Genomic DNA, 21,933 nt, shown 5'->3' on the forward strand with positions numbered 1-21,933 from the left:
AAGTTTCCAGGCTGCTATAGACCGTCAGCAGTTCTGTGCCTGCAGAATGTTGTAATCTCTGCCCTTGGGGAAGCCTGTGTCAGGCCACTGGAAGCTAATGAGCTTGTGCAGGTGTTATTGAGGGTGTAATGTGGCTTACTGAATTACTGTTGTTGTCCGCAAAGGGAATTACTCTGTTTGATACTTAGAGCCAGGGATGGTTTTGTGGGCTGGAGCTGGGAAAGACTTGTTGAGTAAGTAGCTTTTCCCAGAAGTGCATAGCAGAAGGTAAATGTGGGATTTTGTTTGGCTGTTTCTGCAGAAGCCCTTCCAGAAAGGGGAAAAATACCTGTTGTGGAACTGAGCTGAAGCTATATTTTGCTTTTTTCAGTGGTATAGAAAGCCAGTCTTCTGACTGGTGGAGAGGTCTGATAGAAGCAAAAGGTCACCAGAAATGGTTTCAGATGTAAATCATGCCTAAAATGTAGGGGTGGTAAATGCTGTCATGATGATTGAAGCTTGGTACCTTTATATAGGGGTTGCAACAGGAATGTTTTTGTCCTAGATTGGCTCAGAATCTTGCCCACTGGGCTGGTTGGGCCAAATTCTCCTTACTGGGTGTAAGTCGTCACCTCTCTGTTGGTATTCTGCGTGGTGACCGAGTTACGCTTTTGTCTTTTGTAGCTGATTTTTCCTCTTTGTGCTTTCAGAAGTAACACGAATCATCCAGGTAGACTTGGACCTGAAGTACAAGACCAACATCCGAGACTTGTTTGAGGAGTTCGACAACTTCCAGGAAGGAGCTGTCATTGGGATTGCCAGGGAAATGCAACCAGTATACAGGTACAGCAGCATGCCCAGAGCAGGAGCGTGAGGAAAAGAGGAAGGGCAGTAGTTGGCTTTTGTATTTTCTGTTCAACTCCACTCTGGTTTTGGAACAAAATCCACGGAGAAAGTGTCTCCCTGTTTTAATCCCAGCAGGGGAATTTAATGGGAAACTCCTAGGCAGATATGAATGAAGTGTACAATATTACTGTCGTTTCCTTGATTTCACACATCACGTCAAGGCTTTCAGAACTGAGTTACTGATAATCAGTGCCTAAATCCATATTTAGACTCACAGAATATCCATTAGAGAAGTGTTTCCCCAGCCATTTTTGTTTAGATACTCTAAGTGAATTTTGGAGTGTTACTTTGTTCATCAAGGTCCAGAGCTTTTGGCCATGAATATTGCTGCTCTGTCCAACAGGTAGCAACGTTTTCTTATTCCAGGCAGACCTGGGACCAGTGCATTTCAGATGTGCTTGTGCATTCTGTTAGGCTGACAAAGATCAAAGTGCAGACAGGCAGCAATCACAGTCTAGGGGCTACCTTTGAGCAGCGCAGTTGCCTTACATTTTGCTGTTTAGCTTTTCTCTTTGTTTTGCTTTCCTCCATGTTTCCCACAGAACAACTGACCCAGCACTGGGGAATCCCACTGTCAAGAGATTTAAGCAGATCACAGTCTGCCTTCTCCAGCCGTTAGCTTACTTGCAGGGAGTTTGAACCACATCCTGTGCTAATGCAAGAGATCTTTTGAGGAATGCCACAACTGAAAGAGAGATGCTCTTTTGTTGGTGGCATTTAGTGGTTTCTCTGTTTCCATTAGGCAGAGAATATATGTTGAGTTTAGGTGATAATGAGGTTCTGGATCCCTGGAGGTATCCTGCCGAAGCATGGAGCATGTGCTTAGGGTGTCCCCTCACACAGATGGGTTGATGTTGCTGTAGGTCCTTCAGTACTTGACTCCCTGCTTGTGTCGGCAGGTTGCTAAAGAATGGATGCTGTTTTCAGTTGCAGTGGACCCTTTGCTGAAGAGGTATTCGTACAGAGAAATCTAAACGGGTAAAACTCTTGATGATCTGGGCTTGCAAGCATGCAGATAGTCCCATGCTCTGCTGTGCAGATGTTCTGATTTCTCCCAAAGCTGATGGAGGCTTTGAGACTTCATTCTTCCCAGAGAAGAGCCTCAGCCACTCAGAAGCAGCAGCCAAATCTGGCAGTTATTTCCAGAGTTCCCAGTGCTTTGCAGCTGCAAAGTACTGCTCTGTCATTCGTGAGCAGTGCTATAACTGTCTGGCAGAAGCAGGGCTAACTGACGTTTTTGAACGTGCTCACAGTGGTTTTGATCCAGCTGTTGTGCTTAAGGGTTTATTTAGTGCTTTCTGTGTCTGGCGTGAAACGTGCACTAGAGCAAATGCCAGCTGGGCAGTCTGGAGGGAAATTTTCTCTTCGTGGACAAAGGCATGGTCAGAGGTAAAGGGTCACTCTTACGGCTTCTGGAACCGCTAATATCCTACATGGACCCATGTGGTTCCTTACTTCTCGTATAGCATTCTACCACAGGACCAATCTCAGCGTTACAGGTAGCTGTGAAGAGGGCTCCAGCTCTGAATTGTCCAAATAGTGGAGAAAACAATATATCCCCATTGTAGCATGCTCTTTGAACCCTTGGTCCATCAGCCGGTGCTGACTGTGGAGGCAGCTAGCAATGGGAGCCACACAGTGAGGTCTTCCCACTCACAAGCCACCAGCGGGTTTCAGGGAGGAGCAGCTCCAGCTTCCTCGGGGCTAAGCTGGGTCCAAAGGAGGCGGCCCAAGGATCTCTGTGTAATTGCTGCACCAGTCTTTACGGGTTTGCACTTGTTTATGTGGTGCCCTACAAAATAAAGTGATACAGGCTGGCCAAGCCTGATAGCCAGAGCTTTAGACTCAGGAAGTAGAGTCCTGACTGTGAAAAAGGTCTTGTTGGCCTCCTGGGCTGTGGGTCAGGGCAAGATGAAATAGAGCATAGCAGAGCCACTGTGTTTCTGCCCAGCAGCAAGGGCAGCCAGGACTGGGTGAGTGTGTGGCATGCTATGTTGTAACTGACAATGACTTCAGCCCAGGTAATGTCACTAGGCTGAGCTGTGTCTGGAGCTCTCAAGCCCAAAGGAAAAACAGGGGTGGTCAGTGAACAGAGGTTGCTTCCCCAGTTCTTCTCCAAAGTGGGGCACCACTCGTTCTGTAGCTGCAACAGCCAAACAGCTTCACTCCCAAACATTATGTTAATGTACTCTTTGGTAATGGAAACAAGTCTTGTTTCTTATGTGACTGCTCTGGAGCTTTGCCAAGCTGGTGGTGCCATTTGGGAAAATCCACTATCTCCTTTGGTTCGTGTGTGAGGTGTGTCAACAGCAGCGCAGTCTCAGTAGTCTGGAGTCGCAGATTGGTGGGTTCCTGGTAATGGGGCTGGGCGGTGCGTGGCCTTGGCACCGTTCCTAGGTTCTGCAAGGACAGGGGAGAGGCCGTTTCCCTCTTGGAGAGCAAAGGCTGCAGATCAAGTGCGAGGCCAGCCACAAGATGCAGGAGGTGGGTGTCCTCGTGGCTGCGGCAGGCGTGTGGGTGACAGGAGGTGGGGGCTGTCTGACTGCACGCATGTATGCTGTTCTGCTGGGGAGCTGTAACTCAGCTCTGCATTCAGCAGCAACACACGTGTCTCCAATAAAAGTCAGTCACAGCTTTCAGCCCTGAGTGATGATGGCAGTAGTAACACACAGCCCTGGTCTGGTGCCTTGCACCACTGGTCTGCAAAGGGGGTTCTCATTAACCCTATCTCCTGTCCCCCTTTTTGTTCCCCATGCGCCATATGCCTGTATGCAACACAGTTGGACTACATTAGAGGAGCAGGTGAATGTAGAGTCCAGCCATCACAAGAGGTTCTAGCCCCTAGGCTAGTGGGACTGGGAATAGGTTCGTATTTGAGCAGGTGCTATGTTGAGTGGGATCAGATCGATACTTCCAGAAATTGATTTAATTTATCCTGTCTTGTTTAAAGGATGAACCTCAATTTTCATTTTAATTATTGGTGAGACGGATCACCAGCTCAGGATGCCTTAAGAAGTTCTCAGATGAGCTGAGTTTGAGCATCTGAGATAGCTTGTCTAGATTCACTAATCCTACTGAAAATATTCTCAGGGAAAGATTAAAAAAAGATGAATCACTCTATATGTCTTTTATTTTCCTACTGGAAACTTTAGTAATGGGATTGATAACTGAACCTCCTTGAACAGTCGGTGCAAGTGCAGTGCTGACTGGTGTCACAGGTTGTCGCATGGTGGAGCCCCAGTCCGGCAGTACTCTTGGGCAAAGGCTGAGCTTGGAGCAAATGTGATTTAGCAGAACACAGTGTAGCGCAGGCCTGCTGTAAGGCAGTCTGCCTGCAGAGACATGGAACGCCTCTTCCTGCTGTGGGTGCCCCAATGGTGTGAGGGTGGACCCCGTGGGAAGTTCTCCAGCAGAGCATTGATAGAAAAGCAGCCATACAAGCAGCTCTCCAGAGGGTTGTCTGTGAGCTGCAGAGTTCACTAGAGGCCAGGAATGAAGAGCCAGAGAGCAAGGAGGGTGATCAGCTCCGGTCTCACCTGCGGAGAGTGGAGTGAGGCCAAGACCCAGTGCAGCTGTTCGCACAGGTCCGTACGGGGAAGGGCAGGCCTCCTGCACACCTGGGGAACAGGGCTGCAACAGGCACACAAGGGACACAGTTGCAACACAAGGCAGCAACTCTGGGAGACCAGGTCATCGAGGTGTACAGGGGCGACTAACACAGCAGGGAAATCAATGGTGGCTAATTCTAACTCCTCACTTAGCCAAGAGAGCAAGTGTGGGGAAGCGTCAGTAGTGCCTTCCTTGCAGACACGTCTACATGAGCAAGGTGCCCCTTCCTCCTAGTGTGGGTGAGCGGTGGTGGCACACTGAAGACTTGGCACATCCTGTGTGAGCCGTTCTCCAGCTGCCTCCTCTGGGTGTTTGTTCCTGGTGCCTAGGTGCAGGCCAGAAATAACCCGTCTAGCCTGCCAAGATGAGTTGCGAGATTGTAGACAACATCTCTTTCTTGAAATTTGAGCAAGCATGTATCTTTCTGTTTATCCTCTCTGGGTCATCATGGTACTGATTGTACTTTGGCTCTGGTTGCAGCCGAAGAGAATCAGGTCCTTGTACCCATCTGGAGGCTTGATTACCTTAGGTCTGTTTGTAGGGTAGGACCCAGAGCTGCTGGAAGAGTTTGGGTGGGTAAGTTTGTCACAGCTTATTGGCAGACCAGAGGGAGGCTGCCCTTTCAGAATGAGGCTTTCACTGCTTTGTAAATGTGCCCTGGCTTCACCACCCTTGATTTTCAGGGCTGCTCTTTTGGTAGTGTCCTTGAAATCATGAATGCCACAATAGAACCTGAGTGGTCTTGGTTCAGCGCAGCCAGCCTTCACGTGCAAGGCTGTTAGCCGTTACCAGAGCAGAGCACGGAGGTGTCTGCGGTGTAGATTGAGGTAGCCAAGGTGCATGGTCAATGCTCCAACAGCACCTGTGTCCTCCCCAGGCCCCAAGGGTGTCCGTGGTCCCTGCTGATCTTGATGTGCAGAAGCACCTCATCCCCATGCCCATTTTTGTTCTCTCTTTTGGCCAGGCTGTGCTCTGCTTTCCCTGGCTGGCAGTGCCCTGAATACCCTGGTAGAGCTGATCCTTAATCCGGACGGAGCAGGCCTGCCTATGCAATCAGCACTCTCCTGTCCCAGGAAGGAAGTTAGCCCTACCAGTCACAGCAGTGACATGCAGCTGACATCAAGCAGGGTCACATCCCAGGCAGGACTAGGGATAATGAATCATACTTCCCGGAGAAAAGGATTTTGGAATTTCCGCTTTTCTTTATAGTTACACATACAAAAACACAAATTGTCAATGGAGGGAGACAAACCTTGCCCGATCGCGTCTTTTTCTTCACCCTGCATCAAGATTTCAATGATATTTCAGTGATAACAGGTTTGCTCACAAACGTGACTTTGTTTTTTAAGTAATTTATAAATGGAGCTGAAGTTTGCATGGCTTCTCTCCTTTTAGAGCTGGGGCTTAGAGCAAACCATATAGTACTGTTACTAGAACATGAGTCTCATCCTAGCATCTCTAGTCTGAGAGCCTAGCTCAGCTGCTGTGTCCCATGCTGTCATTAGTCACCACTGATTATTTCCTAGAAACCTGAGCCAAATGCGAGCATGCTCACGAGAGCATTTCTGGTTGTGCACACTGCAGAAATCACCACTGTTCCAGGGCTGGAAAAAGACATCTCTGTGGTAAAAGTCTCAGATTCTCCTCTCCTGATTTGTGGTCTTGGCAGAGAGCGCTAGGACTGAAGGATCACAGATGCTGACTTCTCTTCTCTGTAGGGTGACACTGCGTTCAGATCATGAAGTGCTGCTGTATCCGCTTTGGGTGTCCTTGCAGGATTTCAGTGCCCAGAATGGTAAATCCAGCACCACTTAATCATATCCAATTGCTAGAGCTTAAAGTAAAATGCAGGGAATGGCTACTGCTAAGCACAGTGTCATGGCTGGGTCCGATTGTGAGGTTAAGGCAGAGTTGCCCAACGAGGCAGATCCCTTTTGGTAGCAGTGCAGCCTGCAAGAGTTAAGTGAGCGCGATAAATTAAACGTTTGGTTGCCTGAATTAGGCCAGGGTGGACTGGCTCCATGTTTCTGTCTCTGAACGGATCAGCTTTGCATTACTTCTGTGTATAGCTGGAGAGTGGAGATAGCGGCCAACTCTCTAGATGTGGTTTGTGGAACAGGGCATGCCTGGAGGTTACTGGATTAAACTTTGGGGTGTTCAGTTAAAGGAAGAGAGATCGCCAGCCTGCAAAGGGACAAGGCATGGGATCGCAGGGCTGTCCAGTGTTGTCCGGTGAATATCTGTGACCTGAACTGAACCCACCCTCCCCAACCTCCTGCTGCAGGTGCTGGGTACAAACAAGCCTACTAATAACAGTCCTTACATGCTGCGTTTCTTAGTTGAACTTTTTTTTGTTGCAGTTTTGACTTTCCGGATCAGTTTGGGCTGTGTTGTGTTTTCTTGTTGTGCTGTTTTTATCTTTATTTAAAAACAAATTCCTAGTGTTTCTTGTCATCAAATCACCCAGTGTGGAAGGAGCCTCGTGAGAGCGCAGCCTCTCCCTCTTGCAGGACCTTCCATGTTGTTAGATTTGCACCTCTTTTTTAAAAGGGTTTCAAGCCAAAAACACAAGCTGACAAAGCGTGAATGTCTTTGTAAAGATCTTTGCTATTTTTATACCCTAAGCAACATACAAATGTGTTTTATGTGTGAAGTACAAGTGCCAGCTCCAGTCACGTGTTTCACCACATACACAGGTTTGAAGCATCAATTGGAAAAAGTGATTGTGGGGGTGGAGGAGTGTTACAGGTTTGTGGCCCACTGGTGGGCTGCGGGCTGGCTTGTAGGGTCTCTCGATTGCCACTTGTGTTCTCCTTCTCGCTGTGCACAATTCTCTCTGATACCAGCTCTGCCCAAGGGAATTTTATCCCAGTGTTTGCACCTTCACTGGGATGAAAAAGTTTCCAGCAGGGCCAGCAGTATGATGTGGTCAGATTTGCAGTTTTAAAAGATGCCAGTGTCCTGGAATCTGCTCCCAAAAACAAACTGGGAGGTGTTTCCCAAGCAGTAACTTGTGGCCAGGGTTGTGCCCTGATGTTCTGACTCTGCAGAAGGGGAGGTGCAATCTTTCTAGCACTCTTGTAGCTGTGAACCAAGGCTGCGCTGGAGCATGTTTAACACAGAGGCCTTAAAAGCAGGCTGGCCAACGTGAGGCAAAGCGTGGAGCAAGTCAGGAAGGAGCTCAGAGCTTTCCTGGGGCCTTTTGCTTACCGAGCTCTGGAATGGGCACCCTCAGTGGGCAAGGCAGGCTGGTCACTACCTATGAAAAGTCTATGTGCCGTTTTCCCTTGTCTCCACAGTGGTGGGGATGATGGATCTAGATCAGCCCAGTTCCCTGTGTTAGATGCTCAGTCTTAATGCTCATTACCTACATGGCCTGTCAGAGGAAGTGTATGTGTACACACAGGCATATTTTGTAAATGATAAACCGTTTTCTGGGATGCAGTGCTGTTCCCACCAGCTGCCTATTTACTGTCTTTTTGTAGGCTATACTTTTAGGCATAGGCTGGGACTGGGTAATGCTCGGCTTCTGTGCTGGTGCCCTGAACAGCACTGGGTACAAATGCTTTCGGGAAATGGAATAGTAGGAGAACAGCAAATAGGAAATGTCCCAGAGCCTGCTTGCACATCCTGAAGGTAGGGGGAAACCTCCAGACAGCAAAACAGGATGGCACTGGAGCGTTTCCATTCATTGACTCACGCTGAAACAATGCCCGGGTGCTGTTTTTCTTGGACGAATGTATTTCTGTGACTAAAAAGGTCTCCTGACCCTCTCGCAACACAAATGCTGAGGTTTAATTGTTGCACAGTTTGGTGGCCTGTGTATAGTGGTAGCTCCCACAATCGGGCTAAAAGCCCGTGACGGGTGATGTACTGAAGCTGCACGTCGATCGTCCTTCAGCCTTGCCCTCACAGACAGTATTTGACTGTGGACTGGCTGGCAGAGGCCAGGAGGCAGTGGTCCTTGATGCTGAGGGAGAGGTGGTGGGAACCCACAGCTCACGTGGACATCAGACTAAGATCCAAAGCTGTTTGTGTCATGTTTGTTTTTCTTCCAGCTGCAGCAGACAAACTGGTGTTCGGTCCATGGGTCAAACGTGTTACCCTTCCTGCAGCTTTTGGATCAGATGGGCAACGCAGGATTGTCAGCATCTCTGTGGAACAAACCACAGGCAGAGCTTCATCCTGCAAGGGGCTGAGCACCCTCCATTACCCTCCACTTCCGAGGGAGTTGAGGACACCCGGGATTGTGCCCTAGGCTCTTACATGCTTGTGGGCTTTCTGTGGCAGCACTGCTGCCTCGTGCTGCAAACCTTTGTGTGCACCTCACAGGGTGCCTCTTGCCAGGATGAAGTGTGCATGCTGGCCTGCAGACAGAGCCTCTTCACAGCGCTGACATATGTCTGCTCATATGTCTGCCTGCCCAGGATCAAGGCCAAGGCCAGGTACTCATGCTTCAATGGAAGCAATTCTGATGCAAAGATTAAAATCTACGTCTGAAGCTTGTCGAATCCAAAAAGCTTTCCATGCAAAGAAGTGCTTCTGCAAAGTCATAATCTTAATTAAAAATCCTTTTGTCCCCTTCACTGACTTTCCTATAGCATTTCAGCTAGTCAAAAGCGCTGGCAGTGTCCTGTTCACCAGACTACAAAGGACTGGTGATGATGCTCTTTAGAAATATTTATGTTGCACCAGGGCTTCTGTGCCAGATCCTGAACAAATTCAGAAATCCTGATCCTCCTGTGCTCTGGTGTAGCAACCCAGCTAAGAAACATGCAGGCAAACGTCGCAGGTGCAGATTCAAAGCAGGTTATCAGATGGCCAGGTGAACTCTGTCTCCAGAGAGGGCACCAGATGTAGGTTTAGTCTGAGGAGCAGCTTAGCAGGGCACAGTAGACCCCCAAGGAGCTTTGACGGTCTGTCAGTGCCAGCATCTCCATGGACAGCATGGCGTAACTGTGACTGCTCTGTGGAAGAGGGAGCACATACTGGGGGGTAACCGAAATGACATCTCTCTTAAGGTGTTGCACGGCACTGACTGGACAGGACAAAGCTGGTATTCCTGGTACTGCTTGGTCTAGGAGCAGCAGGACTCACTGCTCGGGGGAGTGATGGCCACCACAGCCAGTGCAGAGGGCCAAAAAGGACCACGCTCCCTTCTGAGCTCCAGTGCCAAGAGCAAAGCTGCTGTGCTGCCTGGGTGGGATCGAATGATACCAAAGTAAACCATGGATCATCCTCCCCCACTCGTGGTCATATATGAGCAGCAGAGGCTAGGATTCACATGAATACAGGCACACCACCGATCTCCATCAAGACATGGAGAGGACACCTCTATGAGGAACCTGCTGCTGCCTAGGCCTGCCCTGAGGGCATCCTTGCCAGCTCTCGCCTGGGGAGCACTTGTCCCCAGGCACCACAGCTGAGCACTGGCAGGAGCCAAAGGGAGAAACCTCCCAGTTTCGAAGCAGCCCCATTGCTGAGAGCCACAGATAAATGGAATGGGGAAACATTGCATCACTTCCAAAAATGCTCTGAAAACACTTTGATTACAGAAGGCAGAGCTTAAACCTGTTTTTTACCGACTTTCCTGGTAAAAGATCCCTCTGGTCAATTTGATGACGAGTGAGGCTGGGCAGGATGGTGGTATTGATTACATAGCAGCTGCAGACTGACACCAGATTAGCATGCTGCACTGCGCTCCCCCCTCCCATCCCGATGGCTATCCCAGCCTCTTTGCTTCATCCAGCAGATGTTGATTTCTGTGCTGTTGCTGACATTGCCGTGCTGCTGCTGGCACTGGGAAGAGCAGAGGTATCCTTGAGTGGAGCCCTGGGGGAAGCATGCCATCTTCTCCAGCTGGGGAGGACATCCCAGGCTAGATGGGGTGCTGCCCTGCTGTATAGAGCACAGTGCACCAAGGGGGGGGGATTGCAGGGGAGGGATCTGGAAGCTGGCCCTATAGCCCTCTCCTTGCCTAGGAATGAAGTTTGCTGGTTGGTTGGTGATTTGCAAAGGACAGTGTAAGGAAGCTCTGAGATCTGGCTACAAGTGTGTTGTGCCTGAGGCAGGATGTGTCCCAGAGTAACTCACTTCTGGGCACTAGTGTGTGGTGTGTTAGCCTGGACTGGTGAGTCTGACCATGACAGCCTGTATCATTCACGCACTTGATGCAGACAGCAGGGCTTCCTGGGGGCTGGCAGAGGCAGCCTCCCGAAGCCTCTGCAGAAGTGCCTGATCCTGCTCAGAGGCTCTTTCTGAGAGAAGCTGCTACTGCTGCCTGCACAGCCTGGCCAGGCTGCAGCAAAGAGCCTGTTGGAGAGGCTGGAGGGGAAGGCGGCAGGAGGATGCTAGGAAGAGATGGTGGCCGTTCAGCCCAGAGGTACCTGGGCCAGGCTGTGCAGCCTGGCAGCCTGTGCCAGCACCGCTTGGGGCCCATGAGCGTTGCCCCACACATCTCTCACTTTGGTGGTCTCATCAGAGAGGAGCGGCCTGCTGGCAAAGGGGAGCTGGTATGTCCTCTCTGCATCTAAGTTGGAAGGGCAGAGAAGCACTGGGGTGGCGCAGCGACTCAGGATTGCAGCTGGGTCCTTGGGAGCCTGGGCCTGTGGAGCTGCAAATGCCTTTAGCAGCCAAGTGGAGACACTGAGGTCCTCCCAGGTTCCCGCCCCTGGCAGAGCTCAGGAGGGAACTGCGGGTGAATCATGGCAGGCACATAGGGCTCAGCTCCCTCCGGTTTGGCTGCATCGGAGGTCTGCTTTGGGCTTAGCTCTGGGGCCCGCAGGAGTGGGGTTGAGCCTGCGCTGATGCCCGAGGGCCAGGCATGGCTTAGCCCTACGAAGGAAGCACTCCTGGTACCTCAGGGAAAATCCCTGCTTCTGCCCACTGTAACCCCACAGGTCCTTGCAGAGGTGCTTTCCCCCCCTTGCACACACTAGCATGGTCAGGTGCCCCAGGAGAGCTGCCTGACTGGTACCTGCTGGCTGCCTGTGGTGGTGGACGCCACCAGCGGCCTCAGTCCTCCTCCAGTCCCAGGGCATAGCTGGGGCTGGGCAGGCGGTTGCTGTCTTCGTTCCTGCTGTCAGGTGAGATTGTTACTGCTGTACCTCATGAGAAGAAACTAATTAAAGCCTGAGGCATCTTGGAAATCCACAGTGCTGGAAATTATGAAAGTTTGTCTTGCAGGAAAGGATAACTCCATCAAAGGGGCAGCTAGAGACTACAAAGCACCGACACTTGGATCCTTTTATGGCTGCAAGGCCATTTTCTTTTGCCTAAAATGAAATCTAGGAAGAGCTTTTGTAGGACATTTTCTCATGGAAAGGGAAAGGAGTAGAAGTTTTGTTTTAAGCGGTGATTGCCTAGGAGATGCAGTAGGTGTGTTGTGTATCGAGTGATACGGGTTTTGTTTGTGCTCTTCTCTCTGTGCCTGCCTGTACCAGGGGGTCGGGCTGCAGCCCCCCTTCCTCCGCCGCCCTGCTGCCTGTGGAGCAAGGCACAGCACCTCCTCACTGCTACCAGCGCTCCTGCTCTGCAAAGTAGTTTGTGGGTGTCTCCTCTTTTTGTTTGGAGACCAGTAAGTCTGTGTTGACCTGCTGAAACTTGGACATTGTGACACATTGTTGAGGAGGAGGAGCTGGGTTTAGGGCTCCTGCAGTAAGCCAGAAACCTTACCAGGACTCAGACGAAAGCCATGAGAGCTGGTAAAATACTTCCCAGAAGTCGATTAATGAATGGAAGCAAGTTTGTGCAACCTTCTTACCTTGAGGCCTATCACTTTGAGCATTTAACGTTTACTGGAAGCTCAGTGGCAACTGTATTAAGTCAGTTTGTCAGACATTTAAAAGAGGAAAAAAATTAAGTTTGGGCACGGAGCAGACTATTGCTGAATCCTCAGCCAAGCTGGGCTGTTAGCATGTCTGGGCCAACACAGTACATCCTGTACCTTCTCTCTAGATGAAAAAAAAAAAAAAAAATCAGAGAGAGCTGCCAGCAAGGTGGAGCTGTTGAATGCCTTGGGTCTCAGTTAAGACAGTGGTGGTGTTTTCAAGAGTTAGGGCTAAACAGTTGCATGAAGACAGTCACTGAGTAAAACTAGAGAGAAGCAGCAAAGAAGTTTTAGCAGAGTGCAGGTGCGCCGTTTGTCTGGGATCAAGCTCTGAAGGTAGAGATAGCCATCCGCAGAGGACCCGTCCTCCTACCCAGTGTCTCCTCTGTTATTATGGAGTCCCTACACAGGTTGTCCTGATCTGACGGCTTTGATCTTTTCCAAGTGTTTTTGTCCTGGAAGAGCAGGAGGTTGCCTGCTGTGACAGGCTCTGCCTTTCTCAAGACCCTCTGCAGGAGAATTGGTCTTTGCTGTGTCCTGCCAGGCGTGGGGATGCTGCTGCTGCCCCGAGCCCTGATGTTTCCCAGCAGCCTGCACACCCTTCTGGCAAGCTGGAACCGAGCACAACCCTTTTGCGCTCCAGGTTATAAGCCATTTTGAGGCTTTGGACTGATTTGCAGTGAGTGCCTCTGCTTGATGTGAGGGGGAAGGTGATTCTAAGAAATCTTTAGCAATTGCTACTGCGAAAAAGCCAAAATTATGGAACAAGCAGAACCTTTAGGAATTGGCAGCAAAATCGATTTCAGTAAGTTAACATTACTTTCTGACAAAAAGTTATCCTGGAAGGTAAAGCTGTTTCATTGTGTTTCATTTATATAGGATCTATTGTTCTTGCATTCCCATTACCAACCAAACTTGGAATGTCATTTAAAAACAGTGAATAAATTTGACACGATCTAGCAACCACAAATGTGCACTGATTAGGTTAATACTATTAGTGATATTAATACTATTACTGTCCCTTTTGAGATTTTGGGCATTACAAACATAATTTTTTCAACAGTCAAGGTACTTGTGCGTGTTTAGGTAAGGCAATTGGGATTTTCCAAGATGGAGTTCAACCTAAGGATTAAGATGCTGTCCTGCAAACAGCATTCATGGGGTGGTGGTCCTCCTCTGCAAGGTCCTGCAAGGTTTTGCTATGGGTTTTTGTTGTTGATCATAGCGCACAAGTCCAGTGCGTGTCAGGTGAGCGTGCATCTGTTACTTTGCCTGCACAGCTTGTCCTGAACTCCTGAACTTCTCAATTCCAGTGCCTAGAGGATGGTGTCACACAGTTGGCATCTGCACCCAGATATGCCCACGTCCAGCTCTGTCTGAGACCTGTGTAAATGCCCTGTGCTGCAGCTCGATGCCCCATCCTTCCTCCCCGGGGTGACAGCCGCGCCAGGGAGCCGCGCAATAGCTCGGTGTCACTGAGCGAGCAGAGCACCCCTTTCTGCAAAAGCACCTGTCTCCGGAGCGCTCTTGCCTGAGCACAAACCAGCCCCGCACTGTGCAGCAGTAAGAGGAGCGGCGTGCGTGGATGGCAGCCGGAAGAGATGTGGCTGGAAGCCAGCCATCACCCAGATTATGGTCTCTGAGAGAGCAGTAGTTACATGTGCCTTATCTCAGCGGGGTGGAAGCAGCTCTTGCTTGCTGGTGACAGCGTCCAGATCTGGGAGCTTCCTGAGCTATTTTGCCTGCCACAGGACTTTCAAGAAAGGCTCTTTCTAGTGACGAGGTTACTGTGCAGTTTGCACGCTATGAATTCACAGGGTGACCGTGTTCGGAGGGAGCTTTGCAACATAGAGCTGTTGTGTTGTGCTGTGCCATGGTGCAACTTAGATGCAGCAGGCAACCAACTGCTGAGAGCAGCTCCTATAACCCTTGTCTTGCCATAGGTCTGTGAGGTTTTCCCTGGAGCTTCCCTGCAGCTCCAGGCTCTTTCCAGGCTCCCTGTGGGACATCACTGTCATCGTTCAGCAAAGACACATGTTCCCCAGCTGCCGTTTTTTTCCCCCGCTGGCAGCTCCCACTGCTCCTTCTCAGACCTCTGCACCTGCCATATGTCCTTTGCCCCTGAGCCCAAAGCCCTTAAGTCAGATTCGTTGTCTTGGAGAAGGGGCAAATCCAGGTTTTCTGCATGAAGTTGATATTTCTGGGCAGGCCAGAAAAGCGTTGCTTGTTTGTCCATTTGGAGAACTGCATCCCATTTTGCCTTGGTGGATTTATGTTGGCTTTTCCCATGGCATCACGCTGCCAGCAGGAGTTTCTCAACCCCCGGTAATATCATCTGTGGCCTTTCCCCCTCTGACGCTTCAGGCTGGCTCTTGGCAAAACCAATGCGGGTGACCTTTTGGGGACCCTGTGGTTTTGCAGTGACTCAGCCGTTCGGGCTGTCCCAACTGTTCTCTCTGGCAGCTGGAGCAGGGAGGTGGCCTTCTGCCTGGTGGGGAGATGGCAGGGAGCCCTCTGGATGTGCAGGTCACTTCCTCCTGCAGGCAGGTCACTTCCTCCACGTTGTGCAAAGTCCATTTAGCAGAACTGTTTCTAACAGAGTTTCTGGGGCTGCTTCCTAATTCTGGGAAATATGCTACTTGTTTCAATGGCTGATTCATTCCCCCGTACCCTCCTGGCCTCTTCTGGAATACGAGTTGTTGTTAGTGCTGCCCCTGCAAACTGCAGAGCACTGTGCCTTCTTGACAGCAGAAATGTGTCATCCAGCAGGTAACTGTGGAGAAAGAGAGAGCCTGAGCTGGCGGAGCAAGACTGTGTGGCCGTGGCAGAGCCAGCCAGCAGGGACACGCTGTGCTGCTTGATGGGGCTTCTTTTTGCCTAGCTGTAGGAAACAGCTGAATACTAACAAACTAGTGACCCTGCTGGAGGGTGAGGCTTGGCAGGCAATCTAGGCAGAGCCACCCCGGAGGAGGCTGTTTCTCCTCAGCAGTGGGGTCCCTGTCCCTCTGGGATTGTCTGTGCTGTGTTGCATCAGCTTCTGCTGTGCACTGTGTGAGGTTTCTTGAATCTCTGTCTGCATTGCTGGATCATCAGCTTCTGCACGCTCAGCCTGTTGTTAAAGGGCAGTTAGATCCAGCCGGACATTTGCTTGGCTGCTGCTGGCCCTGGGTTCTGGCAGTGCGTGGTGCTGCTTCAGTCGTTGCTTTTTGGTTTTGGGAGTGCGCGGGCAGTTGTGCTTGCTGGGAAGTCAAAACACAGTTACTAGGCCAAGATTGGGCCTGCTAAGAAAGTAGTTGTTCAGGAGCTGTGGCAAGGTTTGAGTCTTGGGCTCTCAGCTTGCTCAGACTGGCTAAATCCTGTGCTATGGACCTTGCAAGGAGCAGGGTGTTGTTTGGTGCTTCCAAGGTGGCTTGGATAATTGCAGCTTCTTGAATGTTTTCTGGGAGCAGGAGGGTCGCTCGTTACCTTACCTGATGAAGGAGCACAAGTAGCAGAGCAGGCTTGCGCGGTGTGGGTGTTTGTGACTCCTTGCACCCCAGGGAAGGATTTGCAGTGTTACAGGGAGCAGGGTCTGGACTACAAATGCTGACAGAAATCTCAGAATTCAGGCTGGCTTCTGAATCTGCTTTGGAAAGTGGCTGCCAGGGATCAGCATCCAGAGATGACACAAGAGCAGCCCAGCCTCATGGAGCAGATGGAGATGCTCTGGCTGCCAGGACCCAGTGCCAAAGGGCAGCTGACTGCTGCTCACACCAAAGGCTTCCTCACCAGCAGTTGGTGGAGAAGGAATGTCCAAGAGCTGAAACCCTTTGATGGAGGAACAAACAAACAAACAGCAGGAAATAGAGAGGCTTTGCTGCATAGTTGGGATGTTTTCTGAAGCGTGCAGTGGTGGGGCTGCACATGGTCAGCTCTTAAAGGGGAAGCTTCAGGTGATCCTACCGTGGCAGCACCATTTTTGGAGATTCCCTGAACATGCATCTGCTCTCTGAAGCTCAGTGGTTGCTCTTCTGGTTGGCGAGGCTCCACCACGGCAGCTCCCGACCTCCTGTCCTGTATCCTGTCCCCAGGCAGAGCCGGCTGTTGGGACTCTTCACCCCTCCGCTGGGCGCAGAGAGAGCTGGGCAAGTGGGACGCACACAGCAGCTCTCCTGTGGGAGCTGGACAGTGTGGCTGAAACCTGCCGCAGTTGCTCTCCAGGCTGCTGTTGGCATGATATGTCCCTGCTCTGCATGGCTCAGCAGGCCATAGGAGGCCTCGCGCCCCATCTCCCTGCGCTCACCTGCTGCGCCCTGAGGCTGAAGTTGCTGTCAGGCACGTTCTCCTTAGAGGTGTCTGTTGGAGCCTAAGCAGAAGGTGGGGTATGTCATAAAATACAAGGAAAATGCAAGTGCTGGCCAGCTCATGAGACTGGTGCTTCGCCGGGGGTTCAGTGACCTTTGGGGACATGTCTGGATCCAACCTGGGCTGGCAGAGGCTGAAAACAGGCACCTTCTTAAATGTCTTCACAGTGCCTCGCGGGCTGATTGGGACACATCTCGTGTTTATCCTCCCTAGGCCGCCTCCAGAAGACAGTTCAGTGCGAGCCCGTGATGGTGTCTCTGAAAGATGCTCACCCGCAGCGCTGGGGCCTGCCTGCCCTATGCGCCTGCGCAGTCGCAGGGAGATGGGCATCACAGGTTGGAATTTGGCATTGCTCACCACAGACAGGAGCATTTGCTGTCTCTGCCACAGGTGGCCTCACAGTGACATGTGAAATGCATTTACGCACAGTGCCCTAAAATAAAAGCAAGAGAAGCAGCCTGTCCTGCTTGCCCCAGCTCCATCCACGGACACTCGCTCCCCCTTTTTGCAGTAGGCTATCCTGAGCTATACGGCAGGGCCCCTTCCTGGCGCGGGAGTGTGGCCGGGGCCCTTGCTGCCTGAGCAAGACGGAGGCTGAGAGGCAGTACACAAGGTTTATAGCACAACCTTGCTGGGCTGAGGCTGCAAGCGAGCTATGGGACTAGGTTCTGCAGTCTGTTTTAGCAGCCAGGCTTCAGGACGTGGCCTGCCGTGTGAGTCCGGAGTAAGGACCTCCTGCAGGGATGGATGCCTTTACTTTCACATTCCTGCAGCAACCACTGAGTATCTCTGAAGTGTGAATATCTCCCCTTCTCCTGTGAATCCTGCTTGCAGGCGAGGGTGAGCCCAGGAGAGCCCTCCTGACACAGAGGCTGCTAATGCTCCCAAGTCATTAGGCAGGCAGGAGAGCACTCCCTGAGCAGTGTCCTTTCCACGTTGTTACAGAAATCTGTCATTTTGAAAATAATTAGGCCTGCAGTATTTTAGAGTGCCCCAGTGAATGAGCTGCACTCCATCCTTCTCCAGTGCCAAATGTGCGGACGGTCTGACTCAGGCGGCTGAGCTCTCTGCGCTGCCGTTTGTTCCAGCGGCATGTCATCTAAAAAGGGAAGGAAACCAATTTAACCCGGACAGGGTGATTTATGGTCCCAGGCCTATTAGGAGGGTGATTTTAGCACTGGAGCGGGATGCAAAAGTTGAAGATGATGAGGGTCACTGGCCTTGAAAATCCATGTTGGGTCCCAAGGAAAGGTTTTCATACTTTGATGCACTGCAGCTGTTAAAGCCGGTGGTGAATTGTTTCCCCCTTGTGAGTGGTTTTAATTTCTAACTGAGCACTAAAAGGTTGCAGGGAAGAGCCTGTGTTTCAGCAGTAGCATGATTGCACAAAAGATGAGAAGGGGATTGTGATGGCCTGCCGTGAGCGCCTGCATCTCTGCGACTGTAGGTCCCAGCCAGGCAGGTGCCTCTGCCTGTTGCTGCTGGTGCTGAACATGAGCACAGGTGAGCCACCACCCCAAGCTGTGGCAGCATCGTTGTTGCTGCTGCTTCCACTTCCCTAAGGCCTCCTTTGCCCCTTGCTATGTGACAGCTCTGTGCTGCTGAATCACCCCCTTCCTGGGGAGGGCCAGCTGCGTGGCAGGACATGCTTTACCCCTTTCTCAAAGGTTGGCGTGCATCCCCCGGAGGCAGTCCTGCCAGGCCAGCGTTGTAGGCAGCAGGTTTCTGCGGGAGCTGGCTGATTCAGAAAAGGCTTTGCTGGCTCAGCTTGTGCGGTCTTAAAGGAGAATTTGGGTCTATGCAGCTGGTGGATTTTACCCAACAGGCTGCCAGAGGGCTGTTAAGGATTCTTCCCTTAGATCGCATGGCTCCTACGTCTCTTGCATAGGTCTCCTCTGCATTGGCATCCTGTGGCTTTGGAGGAGTTGCACATGTGAAGGTTGCAGGCTCTGCCTGTCCACGGAGCAGATGTGCACTGACCACCTCTGGGGTATGGCAGCCGGGTTGGGATTTGGAGACTGCTCAGGCTCCAGGAATGCTCTGGCGAATCCTGCCACTGGGTTGAGGCGCTCCCTGCTGTCCAGAAGAGCAGGCCCGAGACTGCCAGCGATTTCCTCCAGGCCTCTGCCCTGCCGTGGGACTTGGCCTGCTCCCAGACTCAGCGTGAAGATCCTCTTTGCTGCTGCTGGGTGCTGCAGGAACAGTGCTCATGGGGCGGCATGCATTGGCAGAGCTTGTTGTCCACGTCAAAGGTTTTACTTTCCTAGGTGAGACTGAGAGCTCGGGAGGCGCCGGAGCTGAGCCCTCGCCTTGCAACGGCACAGCTGTGCTGGACACTATTTTGGTGGAAGCAATCCCAGCTTCTCCAGAAGACACCACAGCTCTGCTTGCACATCACCTAGGCAGTGCCGACGGCAAGGAGGCAGGCTTTACTGAAGAATGCAGGGCTGTAAAACCTCTCCTCTGTGGCGGATATCCTGCTGTGCAAATGTCTTCTGTCAGAGCTCCTGACCGCAGGGAGCAATGCTGGATAAGCACTGCGCGAAGGAGCCAAGGAAAACAGCAGAAGTGGCACAGGGACAGTGCGGCAGCATGCAGGTAGCAGGCACGAGCTGGCAGGCCTTGCACGGGGGCTGCAGACCCTCTGGCACAGCTGGCTGAGTGTGCTATTCCCCGGTCGGGGAGAGGAGCGAGGACAACGCGTTCCTAGGCAGCACTGCCCCAAGCAGGACAGCATGTGCTTTGCGTATTTGGTAGAAGAGAACACTGCACTCAGTTTTATTAATCACTGAATAATGAGCTGCACTTACAAGTGGTTAGTAATTAGCCATTAAAGTGTGTCCATTTTTGGACTGCAAAGCCCATGCAGAAGTGTAATCACCAAGAGCCAATTTCCCGCTCACAAATACAGGCCTTTTAGAAGTTTGGCATGTTGACTGTGTGTGGTAGAGACCATTGCTGTACATCATTTGTGCATTGCATGAGACATTTATCAAGGAGTTATTCATGTCTCATTGACAAATCCTCAGTGTTTTCCACAGGAGCGGATTGGAGGTGGGAGAGTTTGTGTAGCCTTGAAGAAGCCATTTGGATCAGCAGGGCCGTGGATGCGCCTTGCAGCCCCCTGGGCTAGTGGCATCCATGCCACATGGACTCCTCTGCAGTGGAAGCTCCTGGACGTGGCTGGAAGGCCAAGCCGAGGGCAGCTCTCCTGGGCCTTGCCACCCCTCTCATGCCTCACCCCAGCCACAGCACTGGAGAGCCCTTTGCTCCTGGCTTCCCAAAATGCCCACGTGTGCTCCCCACTGAAGACAGGACTGTGCTGAGCACGTTGGGGCAGAGCTGTGGTCTGCTGGTGTGGCAGGGCTCGCGTGCCTTGGCCTGAGCCCTGCGAGCGCTGGACACACACATCCTGCCACCCCTTTGCTAACCAGGAGCCATTTGTTGCTGCTGCTGCCTTGGTGCTTGAGTGCGGCTGTCATCTCTTCCTGCCACGGAGGACAGGCTCCTGTCATTCACCCTTTCTCCCAAACTCCTTTGGTTACTGACCTCTGGGCTCCACCAACAGCAGTGCGGAGGCTTAGGGAGATGTGAGGAGCTGGGGTGTTTCTCTCCATGGGGCAGGCTGTGCCAGCAAGTCTCTCACGCTGTGTGCACGTGGTGTGTTGGTGGAGCTGTGCGTCCCAGCACACCTGCTGCCTCCGGTTTGGCTGCATCCCAAACCTCTCTGAGCCACCCCCTCCACTGGTCACTGGCCTTGCCGTGAGCAGCAGCAGCCTGGGTATCCTTTGGACTTGCAGCCTGGGGTGTCACCGCAGCCTGACCACTCGGCATGGCCTCCTGAAGCACCTTCAGTGGCCCCAGGCAAAGGCTTTCCTGTGCAGCTGGTGGGGGTCATTTGGAGACTGCAGCTATACATACTAGTTCTGAGGCTGTGGCACACAAGGCTCAGTGAGCAACATGTTCGGTTCAGTCTCGGGGCAGTGGGGAGCGTGCCCCAGACATCCTTTCAAATCCACAGTCTTGACCTGTCTGCCTTTTCCGACATCCCCCCACTTTTGTCCCTCCCTCGAGTGAGACAAAAGAAGTCGGTATCCCCAAGCAGGGATCTGTGTTGTCTCTAGCCCCAGCAGACCCCTTTCTTAGCTGTCCCCAGTTAAGAGCGAGGTGTAGGTGGCTAGCACATTTCCTGCCTGGGTTGGTGCCTGATCCTGAACCCTGTCCTCTGTGAGGAGACGAGACGTATCAGAGACATTAAGGCAATCACAGTGTGCACACTAACACTTCTTTCCTTTTGTCCCTTGCTGGTACCTGGGAACGGGGGTTGCTTTGCCTCTTGGTGACATTTTTCTTTCTGGAGAGGGGAGGCTAGGTGCTACTATGTTGATGAGGCATTGCACATCCCTGGGTGAATCGTGTTCCCTGGAAAAGAGAAGCCGGGATTTCCTGGGTTACACAAGCTGCTCAGCTTTGGCTAAGACGCTCTGGACCAGGCTGGTACTGAACCTACCTCCTCAGCTCCTTAAAGGGTTTAACACGTGCACATGGGAAATAAGCAGTTAGCAACAAGGGCCACTTTGTTAGAAAGGCTCCTTCTCCAGGAGGACTGTTCTTGCCTGGCCAAGTTCTGGCAGGTGCCCTGGAGGGATGGGGAAATGTACATCTGATGGCAGTAATGGCTAAGGCAACTGTACTGTGCCCAGCCCCTGAGGGCCCCTACTTGTAATTCAAATACCTGCCTGTTGTCAGCCCTTCCTGCAGTCAGGACTAGGCTGGGGGAGGCCCTGGCAGGCGAGGTTGGCATGATCAGTGATTCAGAAGGGACTTTGGAGCAGACCTGCAGGAGGCCAAGTCTCTGTTGCGCCAGGAGCTCGTGCCACGCTTAACTGGCGTATGTTTAAAGTTGCGTTTGACCCATTCCTTACCCCACATGGACAAACGTCCCAGGCCTTTCCCCATGGCTAAGTTTTGCTTTCGTTACCCAAGCGAGGTCTCTGCACCTGGAGGCAGCACCTGGAGTGCTGTCTGTGCCCCGTTTGAGAGCTCTGCCGCCCCTGTGCTGGCTGGGAGGCCGTGCTCTGTGCTGGAGAAGGCCAGCTGTGCCGTGCTTCTGCAATAGAAACTTTGAAGAGCCTATTTTGGCTGCAGCATTTGCTTTTCAGAGGTAGGGAGGTGGAGGAAGGGGAAATTCCAGGAGATAACGTCAGTGAAACTAAGTGCTGGTAAGGGGAGAGGAGCTGCCAGCTGCAGGCCGCATTTAGCAAAGG

At 51.8% G+C, this 21,933-nt stretch overlaps 1 protein-coding gene across 1 annotated transcript in view; it reads left to right on the plus strand.

The window, feature by feature from the left end:
* Positions 1 to 21,933, plus strand: part of XXYLT1 (xyloside xylosyltransferase 1) — a 72,056-nt gene that overhangs the window by 37,826 nt on the left and 12,297 nt on the right. Inside the window, exon 3 of the mRNA XM_068955186.1 lies at positions 690 to 822. Within this exon, the coding sequence (XP_068811287.1) occupies positions 690 to 822 (133 nt within the window). The remainder of the gene's footprint in view (positions 1 to 689; positions 823 to 21,933) is intronic.

The sequence above is a fragment of the Struthio camelus genome, chromosome 9, assembly GCF_040807025.1.
Source record: "Struthio camelus isolate bStrCam1 chromosome 9, bStrCam1.hap1, whole genome shotgun sequence".
NCBI classification, from domain to species: Eukaryota; Metazoa; Chordata; class Aves; order Struthioniformes; family Struthionidae; genus Struthio; species Struthio camelus.